Source organism: Carcharodon carcharias, chromosome 20, assembly GCF_017639515.1.
Source record: "Carcharodon carcharias isolate sCarCar2 chromosome 20, sCarCar2.pri, whole genome shotgun sequence".
NCBI lineage: Eukaryota > Metazoa > Chordata > Chondrichthyes > Lamniformes > Lamnidae > Carcharodon > Carcharodon carcharias.
Genome location: NC_054486.1, coordinates 49,975,049 through 49,990,748, shown reverse-complemented (window position 1 = coordinate 49,990,748; position 15,700 = coordinate 49,975,049). Strand labels below are relative to the sequence as shown.

The 15,700-nt window shown below is 39.7% G+C and overlaps 1 protein-coding gene across 8 annotated transcripts in view; it reads right to left on the bottom strand.

Annotated features, from left to right (window-relative positions):
* Nucleotides 1-15,700, bottom strand: part of ralgapa1 (Ral GTPase activating protein catalytic subunit alpha 1) — a 337,589-nt gene that overhangs the window by 134,297 nt on the left and 187,592 nt on the right. For 7 of the 8 annotated variants that reach the window (XR_005946224.1, XR_005946225.1, XM_041213937.1 and 4 more), the window contains 5 exons: nucleotides 15,372-15,500; nucleotides 13,807-13,932; nucleotides 6,227-6,285; nucleotides 4,110-4,218; nucleotides 3,901-4,011 (listed from right to left, as the gene is read on the bottom strand). Coding sequence is in view for 6 of the 8 variants with exons in the window: in XM_041213937.1 (XP_041069871.1) it covers nucleotides 3,901-4,011; nucleotides 4,110-4,218; nucleotides 6,227-6,285; nucleotides 13,807-13,932; nucleotides 15,372-15,500 (534 nt within the window). In the remaining 2 variants the exon portion in view is untranslated. The remainder of the gene's footprint in view (nucleotides 1-3,900; nucleotides 4,012-4,109; nucleotides 4,219-6,226; nucleotides 6,286-13,806; nucleotides 13,933-15,371; nucleotides 15,501-15,700) is intronic. The other variant, XM_041213938.1, reaches the window with a different exon arrangement.

The window sequence follows — 15,700 nt, the reverse complement described above, 5'->3', positions numbered from 1 at the left end:
TTAATAAATGTAATGTGATATTTATTAACATGTCCCATCTCGTGTGACATTGTCACATGAGGGAGACATGTTAATAATATTTTTATTTCTCTATTTTTTACGTTTTTGACAGTGTCACTAATCTCCGAGACAGCACATTGTCTCAGGGAGTAGTGCGCTCTTTTGTGCGCATCCGTGAAAGAGCGCACTTTGACAGCTGAGGATTCCCTCTCCCCCTGCACAAGAAGCGCATTGCACACTGTCGGGCAGGCCGCTGAGCGGTTCTTAATTGGCCTGCCCACTCAAAATGGCGGGGGGCCCCGTTTCGGCAGCGGTTGTTGGCTGTCCGCCCACTGCCGAGCCAGTGTATTCGCACGCCCACCAAGAACGAAATTATGCCCCAGGAGTAAATTATAGGAGAGGATCAAAGGGAGCGGGAAACAAGGAGACAAGGGGAGGGTCAGAGGGGAAAATAAAGGGTGAAAAGAAAGGGATAGGGGAGTTTGTCCCAAACGGGGGACAGTGAGAGTCTGGGTGTGAATGAAGCTTCAATTTAGGAAAGGCGAGCATTCCGGTTGCTGATTTCTGAAGAAAAGGAAGTCTGTTTTTAATTTGATCCTCATTGTGGAAATGCTTGGCCCAAACTGTATGCTTAACAAAAGCATTCTTTAAAGCTCCTTTGCTAATATTCCATTTCAAATCTACTTCAGCCTTCACATCTTTGGCACTGGGCCTTTTGTTGCACTTCTTTTGTATTGTCCCTTCCTGTTTGTTTGGTTACACGAGCTTGTTTTACATCAGATGATGTGGTGTTACATGATTTTATTTTTTGTAGGGTGCTACTTTATTTTGCCTTTTTATTGCAGATATCTCACTACTTTTTTTTTAATGCCAGTGCATTGCCTTGAGAAGTTTAATTCATGATTCTGCTTACATCTCTAACATTTGGCAAATCTGTAAGGTATTCCTAGATTTGTTCATTTCAATCAGCATGCTGCCTGGTTGGCAAGTGGACTCTCTTGGCAATGTCTCAACCAATCAGCACCCTTTTCTTATGCAGCAAAAACTGTTCCCTTTGAAATTTGGCATTCTTGCATCTGTCCTGATGAATGCAAGATGGAAAGTTTCGACAGCATACCTCTTTTTTCAGCAATACTCAAGTTCTGTACTGCCAAACTATTATTTTTAAAAACTACTGCAGATTTCCCAGACATTTTTAAGCAATTATAAATTTTCCTTACTGTTACTGTTTCTAGGTCAAAGATTGTCATACAAGAAAAAGCAAGTTGTAAAGAAGAAAAAAGCAGAATTGCTGAAGTCGTTTTCTACATGTCGGACACAAAGATAGTGTTAACAGCAGGTCTCAAAAGGAGTCTGTGGAGCAGCTGGGTGATAAAAAAACCCATAAATAGCCAAAAGCTAAGAAAGATTTCCACTGATGGGTTAGGGAGTTGCAGAAAAGAAAGATGATGGAAGTCACATGGCATGTACAAATATCACACAAGGAACAGGATGTTGTATGTATGGATGGACTAAAAAAAGAATTCCCAGGAATATGCATAAAATATGAAAGTGATGGTTAAGGAACATCTTGAGCTGATTAGGGAAATCCCACATCAAATAACCAAATTTCAGGAGCTGAGAAAAAGCTAATACAAGGTACATTAAAGGAAGAGTTGACCTCCCCAGTGTGAATTATGGGAACTATTTTTAAAGTTGGTAGAAGTTAAGTGTCAGTAAATTTAGTGTTTTGTTAATCTGATTTTTAATACTAAAGTCCTTTTAATGCGCGACATGCACATAGCAGGTAAAATATTTTTAGGAAGCTTGAGGGCCAATTTCTACCATTGACCATGGTTGCCAAGTTGGCATTCAATTTATCATTTCCTTCAAATCAGTGCTTTCACTTTAAAAGTTTTGTGTAAAAAACAAACGCTTCCTGAAAGTAACAATGCCTTCTGATGTCCCCATTAAATTTCCTTAGTCCATCATTTTTAGCAACTTTCACTGTATTACCCTTTTTGGTTTCCATATAACAATGAAGTGAACAGAATTAAAATTAAAAAAAGGAGATTCATTGAATAAGCAAAACAAATTCAAAGCGGTTAAAACCTCTGGTCCAGATGGATTATATCCATGTATTTTAAAAGGCAAGAGATAGTAGAGGCATTACTATTCATATGTAATCATTCATTAGAAAAAATTATTGTGCTAAACTGGAGGACAGCTAAAGTAATTCCTATATTTAAGAAGGGGGACAGAACATGGCCAGGGAAATATGGAGCAGTCAGCTTAACATGAGCATAGGAAAAATAATTGAATCCTCACTAAAGAGGATAGAAGGACATTAGAAATGAGAAATATATTGATGAGTAGTCTGCATGGATTTCAAAGGAAAATCGAGCCCTGTATGTGGTTCCCCACGCCAATTTTCAAAATTCTGGGTGAACAGATGAGTTTCAATGGAAGATTCTGCATGGAGCTGCTCCTCCAATCACAGGTCATTTCTCTCCCACTTTTGCTGCTGATAGACTCACTAGTGAGCGAGTATGGGTGACAAACAATGGCGGAGCCCGAGCCTAGGGTGCCAAGCAGCGGCAGGGCCAGAGTCCGGGGCGCCAAACAGGGAGGGTGAGGTCGCGCCGAGCCCAGATAGGGGGATATTTTGACGGACCTGGGAAGGAGTTGGTGCCATGGTGAGTATGCGGGAGTGAGAGAGTGCGTGTATGTGGGAGTGAGAGACTAGCTGAGAGTGGTGGTGGGGGGGTTTCTGTGAGAGAGTGAGTGACTGAGTGTGGGGGGGCGGTGCTGGGGGAGTGCGAGAGAGAGACAGAGAGAGAGAGAGAGAGAGAGAGAGAGTGAAAGTATATGTGTGCGGGGGGTGGGGAGTGTGATTCTGCCTGCCAAACCTTATCTTTCTGAAATTTGCTCAACAGCTGAGTGAGAAAAATATGCAAATATGGCCCACCGCCGAACAAAAAGGTTGGACAAGCCTGCAATAGATGGTTATAATGGTACATTTAAACGAGGAAAAATGGTTAATATGGGGTAGGGTCAAGCTTCCGTGCCACTTATCTTATGTAATTCAATCCTGTTTTTCTCGTAACCAACTATTTTATACTTCATATTGTCAAGTCTGTGCAGTATATATTTGATTTACAATTATTCTTTGCATTCCTCTCTTGCAGTTCTCAATCTATCCTTCTAATTTCAACTTCAAAGGTCACAAAATAAGACCAAGGGTCATCAAGGCCATTAAACCAGTCATTCCTATCTTATTCTAACAATAGCAATAGGATAGCAGCTCAACCTACTCGAGAAGCTCTGCAAAAACAAATCCCGTCAGAACATTACTAATTTTACATATCATCGATAGATACATTGTAACATTAAAATGGTGCACTGCCAGCTGTCAAAAAGTAATCTTTCTGCTCCAAACATCTCTATTGGCAAAGTACAAGAACTCCACATTCCGCCAATTCTAGTCTTTTATGCATACCTCACTCCCTTTAACCACCAATGATGGCAGCTGTGCCTTAAGGAGTCTAGGCCATAAACTCTGGAATTACCTCCATAAATCCCTGCTTCATTACCCTTCTCTCTTTATTTAAAACCCTTATTAAACTTGCCTCTGATTAAGTGCAAAGCTACCCTTTCTAATAGCCCCTTTTTATTGCTTGGCTTCAATTTTTGCCTGCTTACTCTCCTGCGAAGTACCTTGTGACACTTCACTATGTTCTACATAAATGTGAATTACTGTCTCCTGGTAAGCTATCCAGCATCTACAATTACTCAATACAAGCATACGTTCACAAACTTTAGCCAGTTACTCCAATAAAGCTTACTGACTGCAGTCTTGATTGACTAATTGTTAGCCTGTAGAAGTAACTTCAATAAGCAGAATAAATAAATGAATCTTACCTCAATAATTTTTTTTGGAGAATCTGGTGGATAATTCTGAAGTTTGTCCACATAATTGATCAATAAATGCAAGATATCACAAGCCACTTGTGCAACTGCTTTGTTTGGGAACTGTAAGTATATTAGCAATTTTTTTGTTTTTAGAAGTTGTCATATGGCTTTTCAAAAGTGGGACTGAAATAAAAAATCACTATGGTAACATTTCTTACCTTTAAGGTTACACAGATTACATTTAGAGCATCTTTGATTTGAGGATGGTGAGTACCATGTACCAATTCTTCACAGAGCCAAATGCCAAGGCTGCAAAGTGCAACACATCTGTAAAAGAGAGATAGTAATACACATCATGTAGATATCAGATTTCTTGAAATGGTGAATGAACATAAAAATGTATATACATAAATCTATATAGAATATGAATTTATGTTTAATATACAATTTCTGTTATGAGACACTGTACCAACTGGCACACTAGTAACTGTTATTTTTTTGGACCAGGGAGGTCACTCATCCCTTATCCCTGGCACTAACACTTGTTGCTGAGCGGTTATGTTCATCACTCCTGTTAGTCGCTCTCTCTCACAACTGCCAACTGCTAATAATTGTGAAACGCATAGGTAGTTGTTACCAGTGGCCAGCCCTCTTCCTGTCTCAGCCTCCCAATGTTCAGCACCACTCACTCGATTTGCATGCTCCCACAGCTCTTGCAAGACCTCAACACCTGCATCACCTCAAGATCACCCAAGAGCTTTCTGACTGGATGAAAACATGAAACTCTTCTTTCATCTTAGTTAACCGGTATTTTTGATTATCCGCACCATCTTTTCCTGGAGCATGCTGGATAACAGAAATTTTACTGTATTTGTGGTGAAAATATCTGAAACCAAGTAATGTACCTTACATGAAATTTACTTTAATCTTTATCTCCTCTTTGGATTATTCTAAAATCAAAATCTAAGTAATCCAACCATCCTGCCACGTGTCAGAAACCATGGCTCGGATATTGCAGTCAGTGGCAAAGAAATTACTTCACGAAAGCCTCATCGAGAAATCTAACAACCTCCGGCGAGAACTTTTGCCTTTTGCGACGTGACTGTAATGTTTTTAATGGGGGGATTCCCAATGTTGGCTGCAGTGGTGTCATTAAACTGGCCACGCAGCCAATCACATTAAAGAATTTTGAGATAATCAACCAGGAAATCCCTTTAAAATTTATGCAGAGCAAAATAAAAATTGGGGAATATAATGGAGTGAAGGTAGAAACCGAAATATTATGAATGAAAAAAAAAACTTAAATTTAAAAATAATTAAAACAATCTAGTTTTAAATCATAAAAGACATTTAACAACATTCCACCTTTTTTTCAGGGTCAGATCAGTCATTACACAGATTGCTGTTAAAAATCTAGTTATACTTCTCAAAACTTAAAGTTCCGAAAGTTACACCAAAGCATAACCTTTAATGCAGTTTCCAGTAGCAATGAGCATGGAAAAGATGTTCTCATCAAATCAACTGATTTCAGCGATTGCTGGCGCAATTGTTTTGACAGCATACATTAATATAGATTTATATTAGAAACTAGAGAATGAGACACTTATTACTACTGCACTACTATTAAAGATAAAGACATTATGGGAAGAGAGCAGAACTGGATGGCATGGCAGTTTGTATACTGTCCTTTTACTTCTGGAATTTTGGTTCAATTCCAGCCAGGCTAACCTGCCCTCCCTATTGGTCTAAAGGATCCCACATTTAAAAATAAGGCCAAGCTTAATCTAGTTCTTAATGTCTACGGCTCAATACAATACTGTCAAATGGACTAACATGCTGCATGAAATATATATGTTACAAGAACACAAGAAATAGGAGCAGGGGTAGACCATGTGGTCCAACGAGCCTGCTCTGCCATTTATATGATCATAGCTGATTTTATGCTTCAATTTCATTTCCCCATATCTCTTAATTCCTTGAGACCCCAAAAATCTGTCTATCCCAGCTTTAAAAGTATTCAACGATGGAGTATGGACAACGATGGAGAATTCCAAAGAGTCACAACCCTTTGCGTGAAGTAATTTCTCCTCATCTCAGTCCTAAATGATCGGCCCCTTAGCCCGAGACTGTGCCCCACAGTAATAGTATACTCAATTATGGTAGTGGTTTATTCTGCAGCTGGCTGTGCTGAACTTGACCAGGAAATGCTGAATGCAACCTTGAATGCCTGAAATAGAAAGCGTTCTGTTCCTCATCCCTTACATTGGCCAGCACAAAAATGGACATATATAATAGAAAGAATCACATCACCAGTTATCATTATCAGAATACTAACCTAGCTGGTCCAGAAGGTTCTTCTCTTGCTGATTTTAAAATGCTCTTAATTACAAGTTCCTATGAAAACAAATAGAAAGGACCTCATCAAATGTGCACAAAATTAGTGAAGTAAAAAATTTGAAACCAATATATCTGTACTTTAGAGTATATATATTTTAAAATAAATGTTCAGTAGAATATTTTTGTATTGCAACAGTTCAACTCCTCTAGGCCTATTTCCAGAAAAACAAAAAAAAATAATGAAACCCTTTAAAACATGAGTAACTTGAAAAAGAATTTAATGTATGCAGATTTCAAACAAGTAGTGCTTCTACGTAAAAAAAAACTAGAAAAGCTACCTTCAAATCAACCACGTTGAAGAATACATACGTTCGTTAAAAACATTGGCATATCAGAAGAGAATTGTTATGGTACTATGCCTTGCTAAGTTAGTATATTAAATAAAATTCAGTAGGTTCGCACTGTGTCATAGGCCAAAAAAAATTCTACATCATGTAGAAACAGGGATTTTATTCAGAGTATTAAATCTGGTATTTAAAAAATCTCACGGGACTATATTTGAGGTTTGGATGGATAGCACCAGCATTTTATTGTGCCAAATGGCAGTAAGATGTATTGTCAGATCTGCCCTTTCTCTATATGTCAAGTTTTCAGTCTCCACAGTATTGTCAGAAAGTCTTCAAATGAAAAAAGAACAAACAAGAAAAAAAGTATTGTGAGCATTTGCACATACCCTGGTCTAGTGCCCTACTTAGCTGGCGAATTATATATGGCATGGAGAACCTTAACGGGTTGAAAAGTAAGGAGCTTAAAGAAAGACAAGTGCAAATTAAAATAAACTTGGATCCTAGAAAATAACCTATTTACCACCATTTTTCATGAAACTCCAACAAGACTAAAAGAACTAAAACAACTTGTATTTATATAGCGCCTTTAACATAACAAAATGTCATAAGGTGCTTCATAAAAAAAAGACTGACTTAGATTTATTGGTGCATATCACGACTAATGGAGAGCCTAAAACACCTTACAGCCAATGAAGGACTTTTCAAGTATAACCACTATTCTAATGTTGAAAACACGACAGCCAACTCATGTATAGCAAGCTTCCACAAACAATGTGGGAATGACCCAATAATCTGTTTGTGAGAAGTTGAAAGAGGTATAAATATTGGCCAGGATACCAGGGATACCTCCTCTGTTCTTCTTTGAGTCAGTGCCAAGGGGACATTTATATTTGCCTGAAGGGACAGTTAGGGCTTTGGTTTAACATTTCAGCTGAAAGATGGCTCCTCTGAAAGCGCAGCGCTCCCTTCAGTACTGCACTGGAATGTCAGCCTTGATTTTTGTGCTCAAATCTCTGGGGTGGGACTTGAAGCCAAAACCTTCTGACTCAGCATTCTCCATTCTACTTCACAGGGGCAATACAAAACATGTAACACCAAGCCACATAAGGAGATAGATGACCAAAAGCTTGGGAAAAGTAGTAGGTTTTATGGAGTAAAAACTGAAAATGTTGGAAATACTCAGCAGCCCTGGCAGTGTCTGTGGAGAGAGAAACAGAGATAAGGGCTCGTAGCTTCCAATGGAGTGGCAATTGAATTGGTTTGCCACTCCGTTCACAATTACTTACCTTGAAATTCAGCCGCTCCTATCTTGCCCGACCTTCCACCTCAGGCTGGACGGGATCTGTGTAGCGCAGCGGGTGCCTGAGTCCTACAGTAGAGGGCAGCTCAGACAAAGGTAAGCCACGCCCCCTTTTTTTTTTAAACAGCACAAGCTACCATAAAGCAGACAAGTTTAAAGGTCCAGCCACATTGACAAGCCAGGGAGGAGTTAAGTGTATAAGCTGACTGGGTTGGATTTAGGGGAGGGGATGGGGCAAGTCTGGCCGGTGGGGGGAATCCTGTAGGGGGCAAGAGTCCCATGGGAGGTAGTGGGAAGTCCCATGGTGGTCAGGGCAAGTCCAGTGGGTCGTCGGGAAAGGTCAATACAATAGCTATCCAGAAGCTAGAAGTAGTTTTGATTCTTCTAAATTTTTCTGCGTAACTATTGCTGTAAGACAGTCGGAACCATCTGAAGTTTGCAATTTAAACAGCATTATCAGATGGTTCCCATCTTTGAACTTCCTGGGCAATTGCCGTGCAACCCTTACCTGGGAACTACCTATGTGGGGATTACCCAGTGCATCTTTGTGGTACCCCCAGATACACTGTCCTGGAGCTCCGAAGTTAGAGCTAAATGTTTCAAGTCATGAACATTTGATGAAAGGTCACAACGAGGAACGTTAACTCTGTTTCTCTCTCCACAGATGCTGCCAGGCCTGTTGAATTTTTCTAGCCTTCATTTCAAATTTCCAGCATTCACAGTATTTTGCTTTTGGATGAAGTTTTAAGGAGCATCTTAAAAAGAAAGCAAGTCAGAAAGGTAGAGAGATTTACGGAGGGATTTCCAGAGCTTAGGGCCCAGGGAGTTGAAGGCACAATCACCAATGGTGGTGATGCAATCAGAATCAGGGATGCCCAGAAAGCCAGAATTGGAGGGACACATCTGTAAGCATCGCAGAGCTGGAGAAGATTAGAGGTAGGAAGGGGAAAGGCCATGGAGGCATCTGAAAATATGGATGAAAATTTTTAAAACTGAGGCAAAGCTTCTCTGGGAGGCATGTAGGTCAGTGGCACTCTGCCGGGGCAATTGGCTTCATATTTCATTATCGCCTTGGTCAAAACATGGACAAAAGAGATGAATTCTAGAAGTGAGGTGAGAGTGACTGCCCTTGACATTAGGCAGCATTTGACTGTGTGGGGCATCAAGGACCCCTAGCAAAATTGAAGTCAATGGGAACCAGGAGGAAAGCTCTCCACCGGCTGGAGTTATCTGACACAAAGAAAGATGGCTGTGGCTTATTGGAGGCCAATCATCTCAGCCACAAGACGTTGCTGCAGGAGTTCCTCATGGTAGTGTCCTCTGACTAACCATCTTCAACTGCTTCACCAATGACCTTCCCTCCATCATAAGATCAGAACTGGGGATGTTTGCTGATTGTACACTGTTCAGTACCAGTCAAGGCTCCTCGGATTCAGTCCACACTCGCATGCAGCAAGACCAGGACAACTTGCAAGCTTTGGCTGATAAGTGGCAAGTAACATTCACACCACATAAGTGCCGGTCAACGACCATCCCCAACGAGAGAATTTAACCAAGTCCTGATGACATTCAATAGCCTTGCCATCACTGAGTCAGTTCTCTGGGTGTAGCTACATCACATGGACTGTAGTCATTCAAAGAGATGGCTTACCATCACTGTCTCAAAGGCAATTAGAGATGGGAAACAAATACTGGCCTTGCCAGTAACTCTCACATCCCATGAAAGAATTTAAAAAAAGAGCACAGGGGCGATAGGTGAACAGGACTTGGTACAAGTTGGGACACAAGCAGCAGAGCATTGGGTGACCTAAAGTTTACGAGCAGTAGAACATGGGAGGCCAGCTCGGAATGTGTTAGAATGGTCAAGTGTAGAGGTTTCAAAGGTAATAAGGGCTTTATTTGGACAAGTGGAGGAAAGGTAATGTTCCAGAGGTGGAAATAGATTTTTTTAAATTCATTTACGGGATGTGAGCATTGCTTGCTAGGCCAACATTTATTACCCATTTCTAATTGTTCTTCAGGTGGTGGCGGTGAGCTGCCTCTTGAACCACTATAGTTCACGTGGTGTAAGTACACTCAGAGTGCTGTTCAGGAGGGAGTTCCAGGATTTTGACCCAGCAACAGTGAAGGAACGGTGATATATTTCCAAGTCAGGACAGTGAGTGGCTTGGAGGGAAACTTCCAGCTGGTGGTGCTCCCATATCTATTGCAGTTGTCCTTCTAGATGGTAGCAGTTGTGTTCATACTGCTGTCACTGTTCGTCGCTGGTGGAGGGGGTGAATGTTTCTAGAAGGGGTGCCAATCAAACAGGCTGCTTTGTCCTGGATGGTGTCAAGCTTCTTGAGTGTTGGTGGAGCTGCAGTCACTCAGGCCCAGGTCTTAGTGATGGCACGGATTCATAGTTGAAATTCGTCAAGGTTCCAAAGAATCTGATTCGGCCTCAGATGGGCAGCAAGCAGATGGATGGGGTCGATGGCTAAGGAGCAGAGTTTGTGGCAGGAACCAAAGAAAGTGGCTTCTATCTTCCCAATATTTAATAGTTAACAGTAGTGTGCTTTTCAGAGGATCTGGATTTTTAAATAATGTAATTTTACCACAAGTATGTCACATGCCACACTGACATTACTGCAAGCTAAAGTTGGACAACCTACCAACTTTACATTAAGCAACTAAAAGCATTCCATCTTCACTGTTTGCAAGCTAGTTGCAACATCAGGCTGAAAGACAAAATCCTCAACACCAAAGTTCTTACAAAGTGCTGCATACCTGGCATCAAAACCATATTCAGAGCTCAGCTTCGCTCGGTTGGTCATGTAGTTCGCATGGATGATTCCAGCACACCAAAAACAGTAATCTACAGCCAGCTGAGCACGGGAACCTGCACCATGGGACATCCCAAACCTAGATAAAAGGCAATCTTAAAGCAACCTCAGAGCTTGCAAGCTGGATCCCAATCCATGGGGGGGGAAAAATTCTTGGACAGACCCAAATGGAGAAGTCTCCATGATCAAACAATTTTAACATTTGAGAACAGAATCAAGTACCTTCAGGACAAGTGAGTGCTGGACAAAGCCAATGCCTCCATCCATCACTCCAACACTGACTTCAATCAGTTATGCAAACAGACATCACACATAAGACGACATCAAACTAGACTGTAAACCATTTATTTTGCTGAGCACTCATTCATCAAAGTGACAGGAGAATCCATAATTGATACTAATAGCTGGCAAAATATAACCTATTTTCTAACAGTATCAATTTTAAGCTGGTCCTATAGGTCAGTGTACATTTTTAAACTTTGTACCAGATACTGTTCTGGACTGCAGCAAATGTGGAACTAGGGCAGTACAGGCATTCTTGCTACCAATGCCATCCTAATTTTCAGAAAATATTACATTGTGCTGGTACCAATTATAGCAAGTTCCAAAGTATGGAAAGGCATTAAGGAAGAGCTTGCAAACAACAACATTCAAGGATTTACAAATTAAAAACCACAGAATGCATTAAACCTTCAGAATCTGAGTTCAGGACAGGCCGCTGAAACAGCAGACTGGATCTAAATTCAAATCCACAGGCTCTTGAGAGGTTTCAGAACAGCAACATGTGACACTTGTCGTTTGTCTGCATGCTTTTTAGATGATTTACACACTTAACATTTTTTTTTTAAATCCTAAAAGTGGATTTCCATTATTAGAACGAAATTTAATAAAGATTGTTACAATATTTTATTGTAGAATTGGTTGTGGATCTTAGTCTATCAAACTTTTGGAAAAGACAGCAATCTAACTTTGTACACCTACTTTATACTATATAGAATCTTTGTATTTTCAAAAGGATGACATTGCTGGACCTCGCCAAGTGAAAAGGTTGTGGGTCCATGTCCCACACCAGGACATGTGTACAGAAGTCAAGGCTGCCAGTTCAGTTCAATACTGAGGGAATGCTACACAGTTGGAGGTGTCATCTATTCAAATTTTTTAAACTGAGGCATTGATTTCCCTCTCAGGTGGATGCAAAAGATCCCTTTGCTCTGCTTCGAAGAGCAGAGAGGTTATCCCTGGTGTTCTGGCCAATATTTCTCCCTCAATCAACAAAGAAAAAACAAATTATTGGGTCATTATTACATTGTTGTTTGTGAAAGCTTGCTGTTTGTGGGAGCTTGCTAATGCGTTTCCTACATTACAGTGACTTCATTTCATAACTACTTAATTTGCTGGGCAGTGCCTTGGAATGTCTTGTGGTCATGAAAGGCACTACATAAATGCAAGTCTTTCTTTCTTTCCGTGGCATTTCTGTATTAGAAGTTGACTTTTAATTACATAGTGCCTCTAATGCAGGAAAAGATCCCAAGACACTTCACACGGTGATAATTTTAAAAATGGAGGCTAAGCCAAAGAAGGAGATATTAGGAAAGATGATCAAAAGCTTGATCAGAGCCAGGTTTTAAAGATCTTAGGAATGGAGAGAAAAAAGTGCAAGAGTTTAGGCAGGGAATTCGACAGTGAAAATAAATGGTGAAGCACAGGAAGGAAGAGGAATGCACAAGAGGCCAGGGTCAGGGAAACAGAGCTTGGTGGGGAGATTGTCAGAGCAGAGAAAAATTAGAGATTTGGAGGAGCAATGCCATAGTGAGACTTGAACCAGATTTTTCTCAGCACTCGCTAGTACATATATTACAGTGTAAATCATTTAGCAACTTACAATCACCAGCGAGATATAAAATTAAAAACCCATGGTCAATTGGGAAACAAATCAAGAATATTAATCTCCAACCCACTTAGGTGATAAAAAAATCTAGCGGAATACACTGATGATACTTATATTGCCTGTTAGCTAAAGCTTTATTTCAATAAGATGTGATTTCTTATAAGCAACTTGTAAGCAGTCCAGCTCTCAGGTTTGCAAAGTCAGTACTCGCCATAAAAGATAGTAACTTGTTTCAATCATTTCCAGTCCTCTTGTAAAAGAGAAAATGTCTAATACCTAACCTAGCAAAACTCTTGCCCAACTTCTGCACAAGACCTCAGTCTTCTTCAACATACTAAATTGAAATTATCCAGACCTTTAATTATTTAAGTACAATCCACTCCCAAGGCTATGCATCTCTAAAATTACCAAATATTTTAAGCCTTTCTCTTTGGCTTTCAGGAATGATTACATGGCTGCTCGTGGGTGTCACATCAGGACACTTGGCTCATTAGAAGTGTGTAGTGCAGGCTTGATTAACTAGATGGCCCTTTCCTGCCGTTATTTATGTATGTTCGCAAGTACGCGGTAAGGGAAGAATCCTAGAACTTAGAGACTAGTTGGCTTATGGCACGGCCACTGTTGTTGAAACCAAGGTTTGGCGGGGGAGGGGGAACGGGACGGGACGACAAGCGGGGGAGGGGTTAACAAGGAGACAGAGTTGTTGTGCTGCAAGAGCTATCAGCAATTAAGCTATAAATCAAGGGTAAGTTCAGTTCAGAGTATAACCTTGGGGAAGGCAGTGGCGGTGACGTAGTGGTATTGTCACTGACTAGTAACCCAGCATGATGTTCCAGGGACCTGGGTTCGAATCCCACCATGGATAAATGATTTTCAATAAAAATCTGGATGACCATGAAACCATAATGTAAAATCCTTAAAAACTTAGGGAAGGAAATCTGTCATCTTTACTTAGCCTACGTGTGACTCCAGACCTACAGCAATATGGCTGTATCAGAAATGGCCTAGTAAGCCATTTGTATCAAACTGCTACAAAGCCTAAAAGGAATGAAACTGGACGGATCAACCTAGGCACTGGGAACGACAACAGCAAACCTGTCCTTTTGACCTGCAAAGTCCTCCTTACTAACATCTGGGGGCCTGTGCCAAAATTGGGAGAGCTGTCTCAAAGATTTGATGAGATTCAAACACATTTAGTACCATTTACACAAGGAATTTTACCTTAACATCATCACATTTTGTTGACAAAATATCCACAAGAGAAGGCTGTAATGTTGGGAGGTCATCATATAAATTTGGGAAACAGACTAAAGAGCCCAATAGAATCTGCGCTTCCACTCTTGGAGCCTGAAATGGAACAAGGGTAAATTTAGAAGTTTCAGGCAAATCAACTGAAATCAACCAATGTTTAATTCAAATTTAACATTAGCATTGGTATTACTTTAGAAATTCTAGACCAATTTATTAAAATAAATAAATTACCATTGATTAACATAATTTTTTAAAAATTGCTTTATGACTAATAAGATTTAAATCTAACTAAGGAGGAGAATTACCATGGTAGCAGAAAAGGTTATTATCATTTGCAAACATTTTATTGGATACTTGAAACAACGTTTAAAAGTAAACCAGACTTTTGTCTTTTTCTTTTCTCTCTACTGATGGCAATGACTCATGTTGCTGGCATATCACTCACATTGCCACTTTTCATGATTAGCCAAGACAGCAAGGGTCATCAGACTTCTTGATCGATCATGGAGCAGCTTGACAGTCAAGCTCATTCCAGTCATAGAATTCACTTTTATATTACAATACGGATACAATACAAACATGGCATAAGAATGCAAAGGTAAATTCTGGTATCTTCAGCAGTAACTTTGCTGAGATGAGCTAACATAATACAGATGAAAAATAAAAACAATTACCTGGAAAAACTCAGCAGGTCTGGCAGCATCGGCGGAGAAGAACAAAGTTGACGTTTCAAGTCCTCATGACCCTTCAAATATTTTTACTCAGTTCTGTTGAAGGGTCATGAGGACTCGAAACATCAACTTTGTTCTTCCCGCTGATGCTGCCAGATCTGCTGAGATTTTCCAGGTAATTCTGTTTTTGTTTTAGATTTCCAGCATCCGAAGTTTTTTGTTTTTATAATACAGATGAAGTCTGATATATTCACTGGACTGTGCAGGTCAGTATTACATAGACACTGCATTTAACCAACGAACCACCAAGAACCAACTGTAAAAATGATCTACATAATTTAGTACAATATAAAAAATTACCAAAATTACACCTTATTTGGTATTTTTACATTCAGGGAAAATCTAGATACTGTTCAACTAAGCAAAATGTATTGATATATAGAGGAAGTACATTTACTGCTGCATCCATATGTGTCTTAGAAAGAAACCCAGTTGAGACCATGAAATAATTGGCCAAATTTAATGATATTTGCACACTCTTGAAAATAAAAGTAGCAGTTGGATTACAACAAAGGGTTCTAATTTCAAAGGGAACACGACTTTGCTACATTGTTTAAAGTTTGACAAATTGGAGAATTGCAAGTCACTGAAGCACCGCATTAGTGTTCATTATGGGCAGATCACAAACCCATATATAACCTTTAAAAACCTTATGTTTTTTTCTTTAGATTATAAAAAAATTCACATGATAATGTTCCTTTAATTTTCAACATAAGCTAACAGTCAAATCAGCATTTCAAAAGTCCATCTTTCTACCTTGTTTTGGATTCACCAGTAAAGACAGTAACATGCTTGTTGACCTACATTGAGCGAAGAGGAGAACGTCACTTTGCTAGCAGCAACTATGAAGTCCCAAATTAGCATGGTAGCACCAGGCAACCCAATCGAAAAGAACCTTGGGGAACAGTGCTTGATGATCGTATTCACAATATCCTATAATGTTTTTAAATACAGTATTAAAATAGAATACAACTAAAATAGACAGAATCAGCTTTTCTATTATATAAATCAAATATAACAAGCAAGTAACTAAAATATAAAATTGCACATTTGAGTTTCATCTGATACAAACCAAAAAAATCAAGCATTAGCAATTTCTCATTTTGATCGGCTACTCAAAATTAATCAAAATT